At 39.5% G+C, this 7,716-nt stretch overlaps 2 protein-coding genes and 2 non-coding genes across 5 annotated transcripts in view; 3 read left to right on the forward strand and 1 right to left on the reverse strand.

The window, feature by feature from the left end:
- The window catches only part of cep63 (centrosomal protein 63), a 6,746-nt gene extending 3,711 nt beyond the window's left edge, over positions 1–3,035 (reverse strand). The window contains exons 1-7 of the mRNA XM_025066191.1: positions 2,739–3,035; positions 2,419–2,596; positions 2,203–2,298; positions 1,650–1,766; positions 1,451–1,564; positions 1,178–1,351; positions 288–433 (exon numbers count right to left, since the gene is read on the reverse strand). Of these exons, the coding sequence (XP_024921959.1) occupies positions 288–433; positions 1,178–1,351; positions 1,451–1,564; positions 1,650–1,766; positions 2,203–2,298; positions 2,419–2,596; positions 2,739–2,779 (866 nt within the window). The 5' untranslated portion in view covers positions 2,780–3,035. The remainder of the gene's footprint in view (positions 1–287; positions 434–1,177; positions 1,352–1,450; positions 1,565–1,649; positions 1,767–2,202; positions 2,299–2,418; positions 2,597–2,738) is intronic.
- On the forward strand, positions 2,820–6,798 carry LOC107988305 (E3 ubiquitin-protein ligase KEG). 2 transcript variants are annotated; one of them, XM_025066194.1, is made up of 5 exons: positions 2,820–2,923; positions 4,222–4,439; positions 4,919–5,278; positions 6,162–6,263; positions 6,345–6,798. In XM_025066194.1, exons 3-5 carry the CDS (start codon positions 4,926–4,928, stop codon positions 6,388–6,390), a joined length of 501 nt encoding a protein of 166 aa, XP_024921962.1. In that variant the 5' UTR covers positions 2,820–2,923; positions 4,222–4,439; positions 4,919–4,925; the 3' UTR covers positions 6,391–6,798. The 2 variants fall into 2 exon arrangements, with proteins under 2 accessions (XP_024921962.1, XP_016886851.1); XM_017031362.2 differs by having other exon boundaries at positions 4,222–4,435.
- Positions 3,582–3,653, forward strand: trnap-cgg (transfer RNA proline (anticodon CGG)). The gene has a single exon. It is a non-coding gene; the product is annotated as a tRNA-Pro (tRNA).
- trnap-ugg (transfer RNA proline (anticodon UGG)) lies at positions 3,949–4,020 on the forward strand. The gene has a single exon. It is a non-coding gene; the product is annotated as a tRNA-Pro (tRNA).
- Positions 6,799–7,716: the final 918 nt, after the last annotated feature.

Raw genomic sequence — 7,716 nt, forward strand, 5'->3', positions numbered from 1 at the left:
ATAAACAAACATGTGGCATTTTTTTACATATATACACACATATACATATATATACACATATACATATATAAATATATATACATATACATATACACAAATATATATATATAAAAATGTGTATGTGTCCAGGTCAAGTGAGTATGATAAGAAAGCTTGTTGCTGGATTTTTTTTACCCGAGGTGTAGGGATTTCGTGATGCGTTAACTGGGGTTGCGGGAACCACTGTGGTAAAGGATGGCCTCCTGTGCGTTTGTTACTGTGTTACACAATGACTGAGACTCTCCTACCGAATGACATGATCTTTAGCCCGAAGTGACTGGTTTAGTCTGGCGTTTTCATTCTGAAGTCTTTGGAGTTCAATTTCATGTTTTTGCGTTGGTGTGTCCCGGGTGTCAGGCATACTGTAAAGCTCTTCCGGTTTCTCTGTCAATCCCTGAAAAAATATCAAATTATAAACACATACAAAACAGTGTTGTATGAAATTGTATAACTGCCATGTTTTCAAAAACAACATTTTCAGATTTTTTTAATTACTTAGATAGTAATTTTAAGAACTACAAATGAATATTAAATATACATTTACTTTCAGATTTTTACATTTAAGTTTTAATTCAAAGCCATTAAGAAAAACTTCATATTTAATAACTCAAGACTCTAAAAGCTATAAACAATCAAGTTTCAATATCAATACTCTTACAGGGGTGTCAAACTCATTTCCACCAGGGGGCCAAAACAGCACTACAGTTCCCCTTGAAGAGCTGGTTGTAAATGGAAGACTGTATACGTAGATGTAACTACAACATAACATATTAATAAAGGTTTCTGCAATTTATTATTATTTATTCAAGTTACAAATATTGTCCATTGCTGTGTTATAATTTTCTTTTTCAATTTGATTAGGTTAAGAAACTCTGCTGCATGGATTTTATTAAATGTGTTTATAAGCTCTCGTGGGCCATAAGAAAATGACTTGGCGGGCCACATTTGGCCCCCGAGCCTTACATTTGACACATGCTCATAAGCAGACCAATAGATCTTAGAAGAAATTTTCACATGAATAATTTGTTATTGGTCAAAATTACAGAAAGACAGTTTAATACTTCGGGCATAAACATACACCAATTTACTACCCAATTAAGCTAACGCTACTTTTAAATGCTTGTAATATTCTACTAACCTGCTGATCTCCCTGATACTGTCCTCTCCTCATCTGAAGCATTTCCAGCTTCTCAAGTTCAAGCTCTTTCAAGTGCAGATCTCCTTGAGTCCTCTCCAGCCTGGTACGCAGACTCTGCACCTCTGAGCAGCACTCTCTGTGTTCATTCTCCATTTGCAATATCGACATCTGAGACTGGAATATGCATCACAAAAAAAAAACACACATAAAAATTTGGCTCAAACTTTTACTAAACTCTGATTATTTTTTGACTACATAGTTACTACTGTTTACTTTCACACATGCGAGCTCATTGGTCAGGCTCTTGTTTTGGGCCTCCAGCGCTGTCATCTGATTCTGGTACCAGACGTGTTGCTGCTCACACTCTGTCAGATGCTGACGGTACTCCTGTCGAGAAACACAGAGAAATTTGTCGGTCAGTAAATACTGGTGGCAAAAAAAGATACGCTGTAACTGGAAATAACTGCCGTACCTCAGTCTTTTTATGCAGATGTGTTGCCTCGGAAACGTCTGTCCCCTTCAAACCTCTGCTGGACTCCTTGACATGTTTGCGCTCAAGCTTCTGGTAACTTCTTTTTAACCTATTAAGCTGCCGGTACACAGTGATATGTTACGTGATTAACAGACATTGTATTGGCTCTAAGAGGATTCAAAACATTGTTTTGATGACAGGAAAGATACACGTTCAACCTATCACTAACTTAGACTTTGTAAATCTGGAGGTCATCTTCACATGCCCCTAGATTTTAACAACTATTATCAAAGAAAACTTTACAAATAATGTTTTATTCTACAAAAGAAATTATTGGCTCTGAGGGATTTAATCGAACAGATCTGAATTCAAGATGTACCTAATAACAATGGATAACCTTGAAAAACGGCACTGTACCTAATAACAATGGATAACCTTGAGAAACGGCACAGGCACTGAGGACGTGTTAATGCTGAGTAGCTTCAGCAAATGTTTGCGTTGTTAGCTTGCTTTTTCTACCTGTTTTAATAAGAATTAAAACACGAATCAACACCTCTTCACGGACTTTCTGCAGTTGTTGCTCGTACTTGGAAATCAACTGTTGTTGGTCCGTCTGGACATTTTCCAGCTGCTTGTGGAGTAATCCGATCTGTAAACAATGAGTGATTCAATCATAAAAACTTAACACCAGACGACTGGCATTTTAAAAAAGCAGTTAGCAAATGTTTAACTGCTAAAACTTTTATGGTTGTATGGTTTTATGATTCACCTCCAGATCCCTTCTTTTGATTATATTACTCGTGGCCTGCAGGTCATCTTGTCCGCTTTTCAGCCTGACCCTCAGGTCATGGTTCTCAGCCTCCCAGCTCTTCTTTTGATGGTTGACCATTATGTCAATTTGTCGCATCAGCTCCCGCAGCTCCGGTTCGCATGACGAAAGTACAGCGCTGGGAAACAGATATATATAAAATGTTGGCATTTTTCCTTTAAAAGAAAATATAAAATATAATGTAGGCATTGTTCCTTTACGTAACACAGTCTGTTGTTAAAAACACAGTTAGTCTAGAATGTGGCTTTAATGTCCCTTACCTTAGATCAGGATTCTGCAGAGATCCCAGAGACGCCTCCATCTGTTTAAAAGTGCTACTCAGGACCGCAGTTTTAATTAACGTTGTTTTTTTGGTGACGTTTTGCCAATAGCAGCTAACGGCTAAAGTAGCTATTCCATACTACCAGAAGCACAGACCACATTCAACGCCAGCAAAAAACACACCGTGAGTTCAAATAAAAGCATACAGCGTTGGTCGAAACTCGTATACGAATATTACAAAGCGTGCATTAATTTTAGTTAGAACGACAAGCGGAGACAGATATGTTTTAGTCTTTTTTACTCTAATACGAATATTACAAAGCGTGCATTAATGTTAGTTAGAACGACAAGCGGAGACGGATATGTTTTAGTCTTTTTTACTGTTTACAACTCGAGCTGAAGGAACGAACTTCCCGGTGAAAGGCGCTAACTCCGCCTCTAAATTGTGATGTAATTACGTCGTGCGTCCCTCCAGAGTCACAACCTCCAAGAGAGACACGATTTCTTTATTAAACCTTAATTAAAAAATAATACTTGACATCATAGTGAGGGACATAAATTCACGCTGTGTAAATGAGTCATTAGTTGGACTTAATTCATTTAAAATTAATATTTACAGATGTATTTACGGCGTAGTTGTTTGCGTGTGTTCCACAAGTATTTAGTTCACGTCGATAGTTACGTGTAGCTCTTCTTTTGATTTAAATATATTTAAAAAATGACATGTTCATTTTTAACGCTACTGTAGATATTCTATAGTTTAAAAAATGTTTGTTGTATTAACCGTCACGACAGGCCGCTTCACGATTTATATAGTCACATGGTACCTATATGTACGCCGTGGCTCGTTGGTCTAGGGGTATGATTCTCGCTTCGGGTGCGAGAGGTCCCGGGTTCAAATCCCGGACGAGCCCATTTTTTTGTCCGAATATATTCGATTCTATACACTACGATGAGTGTACCTTTAGAAAAGCTCTTTCAAAGAAGTCATTGGTAAACCACAGTATAGTATTACAATATACGATCGCGTTTAGGGCTAATGTACAGCTCAGAACGATAACAGAAAAACCTGTATTGAGATATATGATTAAGGTGTATTGTAAAAATAAGATCTCTGGTGTTTCATATTGAAGAAATTTTAATAAACACAATTTTATACGTGGTCTATTAGTATTGTATATATGAGATAAAGTGTTTAACCGTACGTGTGGCTCGTTGGTCTAGGGGTATGATTCTCGCTTTGGGTGCGAGAGGTCCCGGGTTCAAATCCCGGACGAGCCCAATTTTCTTTTTTTTTTTTTTTAAATTGTGAAATGCATGCATCTTCACAATTGCGCGCCAACTGTACCTCGTTACTAATATTGCTACCAAAGAAACAATCGTTACAATCACCCCTGCACCACCGTCCTCTGAAGTTTCGGTGACACTTCCGTTTAACCACCTGCCACGCGCCCACTGAACAAAGCCTTTCTGCTTCCACAGCTGTCGGCTGCGAGGGTTTGGGACATGAAAGGAGAGACAGACGCCGGGACGTAGACAGTGAGACGTTTTGGTTCCGCCCCTGAAAAGCCACTTCAGACACTCCCATCCAACGGAAGAAAAGACCGACTCTTCCTTTGCTGTTCTGCCGCACATCATTCACAAATTTCTTGCGCAGGAGGCGAAGCAGCGGCGACTTTTTCTACAGAAGAACGTTGTAAGTACAGTTATTTAGAAAACCAACTGTCATCGAAAGTGTTTACAACATTAATTAGTGTTCTGAACGGTTTCTGTTTTGTGGGGTATTGAGTGATGGTTATCACTCGTGGTTTATGAATTATTTGTGTAATTTATAGTTTCAATCTTTTTTTCAAAATATATGAAAATATTTGCTAAATATAATGTTTTTTTAAATACTTTTATTAAAGGTATCGCAATGAAAACGTTTGTAGTAAATAGTAAATACCAAAGCTGGAACGCACTGCATGTTAACTTTACTTTGAAGAAATGTTAAATTGAAGATATTTTATTTAATATGTATAATTTTACTGTTTGGTTCTGTTTGGACCAACACAGAACACGTAGCTGTGCCATAACTTTGCCATACAGAGTACATACAGCTCATGCTGAGCCTAAGAAAGCAGTTTTCACCATGTACTTTCATTGGAATGGACATGACTGACTTTTACTCCACTTCCAGATCCATCATGGTTCTGATCGAGGACGGCGAGTGCAGCGTCTGCTTCATGTCCTACTCCAGGATGGACAGGATCCCTCGAGTGCTCCACTGCAGACACACCTTCTGTGAACCCTGTCTGGAGACCATGTCACAAGACAGGAGCGGGATGCTCACTGTAGGCTGTCCCCTGTGCCGCCGCGTCACCTGCATAGGCAACGGCCTGAGCCTGCATGAGGCTCTTTGGGTGGACAGTAGGCTGTGGAACGAGATACCCGACGGCGTGGACGAGGAGGAGGAGAAGGAGCAGGAAGAGCAGGAAGAGCAGAAAGCAAAAGTGGAGAGGATAGAGGCTAAACAAGAACCCCCGCTCCAAGCAGAATGGTAGGAATCACAGTGTTTATATTAGGACCTTCACCTTTAACTGGTAGTTCAGGATTGGGTTTGAGGTGGGACAGTCTTCAGGGATAAGAAAAAAACCCCATCTAGGGCAGGTTTTTTGATAGCTTGATTTTCAATATCTTCATAAATGCCTGTCTTTCTGCACCAATGTCCATAGAGAATTTCAAACATTTCACAACACGGAACACATACCTGGAGCTCAGCCTCAGTTGTTTTGACTTTTAAAACGGAAATATTATTCATTCGAAGGATAAACATCCTCAAGTATACCTGGACTGTTACAAACAGGCGACCTGCATACACAGGTCCCTTCACCTTTCCATTGATTTCCAGGTATCTTCAGTCCGTTTAGTACACACACAAACGCCTGCAAAACACTGACCTTTGACTCTTTGTTTTCTTGGTAATTTAAACTCAGTGTAAACATTAACTGTATATATATAGTCCTTCATTTTTTTTTCTAAATGTGTAAATGTCAAGTCACTTGACATTTACACATTTAGAAAAAAAATGAAGGACTGTATATATACAGTCCTTCATTTTTTTTTCTAAATGTGTAAATGTCAAGTCACTTGACATTTACACATTTAGAAAAAAAATGAAGGACTGTATATATACAGTCCTTCATTTTTTTTCTAAATGTGTAAATGTCAAGTGACTTGACTCTCTGCCAGGCAGTTTCCCTGGAAGTTGCTCGGCACACGTTTGCACTCCAACCACCAATGACTCATCATGGTGTCGTGGTTTCTGAGAAATTCCTACTAGCCATTCCAAGCATTTAGCATTTCCGTGTTAAGTGATAAAAACGAAAGCACCTCATTAGCACCTTCGGATTCAAACACAGATTCTTTTTTTTTTCCCCCAGTGTTTCCTTGACATCCAGAACTAAGCTGAAATTACCAGCATTCATCAGGAAGTTGTGTCTGACGAAGCAGCAGAGAGAGCGGATCATACCTGGCAGCAACGTGTAAGTCCCGACTCTGGGGGAAACCTTTCTCTTCGGCAGAGAAAGCCTTGTCACTGATTTGTTTATGTCTTTATTTTCAAGGGAAATGAAATCCTGGCGCAGGCTCTCAGCTGAGGAGACGCTGTAAACAAACCAGATGGAGCTGGTGACACACGGTGGTTCCCAGGGTCTCACATCTTAACTCAGAGATCTGACTGGGCTCCGGCAGTGGAAGGAAAGTTCGGACTATCAGAGGGATGAAGAGCTCATCTGTATCCCCGTCAGGACTTTTTTTTTTTTTTTTTTTTTGTACCCGGCCAAAGTTGCCCTGTGCCCTCATTATTTATTCTGGGCTTAATTCTTCCAGCTGGTGCTGTGGGATTTGCTTCAACTGTCCCATGGGGGCTCACACCCAGAGACCCTCGTGACAGATGGCTTCCAAAGAACATTTTCCCTTTTTACAGACACCACGGCTAACGCTAATAACTTATTGTTGTTGTTTTTTTCATATGTTGGCGTGTAGATAATAAATTGATTAAAAGTATTTTGTAGGAAATCAACTGCTGTCAGTATTTATTAAAGTATGAAAGAATCGCTTGTCTTCTAAAACGTTTTTTTTTCCCTGTTGTCTCATTGTTTTTCAATTGGCCTTTAAATGTGCCTCAATGAGAAATAAAAAAAAAAGATAAAATAATCATTAAATATATAAATAAATATTTTTCCAGCCTTTGGGGAGGGGTGGAGGGGTGGGCGGATTGTGACAAAAGACTCAGTGAACCATGAAAGTGGATTATCATCTCCATTCTATGAGCATCTGGCAAATATTCCACAGCAGACAATCACTTTCATGGAAAATCTTCGGATTCTCCTGTGGTACCTTTATGGGAAAAGGGCTTTGGAAAAACAGGTGTTGGGTTGATCTAAATCTCAGGTCCTGTTGTTGCCGTCGTGTTTGGTGCCTCAATGCTATTGAGGTCACAGTTATTGGCTGCAACAGTACATTTTTTTATAACCAAATGACAGCTTCTCAGTCATGCCGAACGGCATCAAACGTTCCACATGGTTGGTTCGTAGCAGTGTCTACTATGGCAGAGCGTGACTCTGGGGGTGGATCTACCAAACTTCACAGTTTTGCTTTTGTTTTGCCACATCTCTGACTCAGCCTCTCCATCTAGAATCTCTGCCTCTGCGATTTCTCTTTTCCAGTTGGTTGTGAAATTACAGAGTACACAATCACTCATCATGTTTTCAGATGGCCAATCTGTTGCAGTAGGATTAGGATCACCTCCAGCTTCTCCCTCCGTTATGGGTCTCTACGGTAGCAGTCCGTATTGTAATTTAGAAATTAAATTTAAAAAAAAATCTAGAGTATAAAAAATGTGTTCCATACGGAGCCCCTAAAGGAACATGGGAAAAAAAAAAGAGAAATGTATCTCGTGCTCACAAGAGCACTAAGTGCTAACGAGAAAGTATC

Source organism: Cynoglossus semilaevis, chromosome 2, assembly GCF_000523025.1.
Source record: "Cynoglossus semilaevis isolate Cse_v1.0 chromosome 2, Cse_v1.0, whole genome shotgun sequence".
Classification (NCBI taxonomy): Eukaryota; Metazoa; Chordata; class Actinopteri; order Pleuronectiformes; family Cynoglossidae; genus Cynoglossus; species Cynoglossus semilaevis.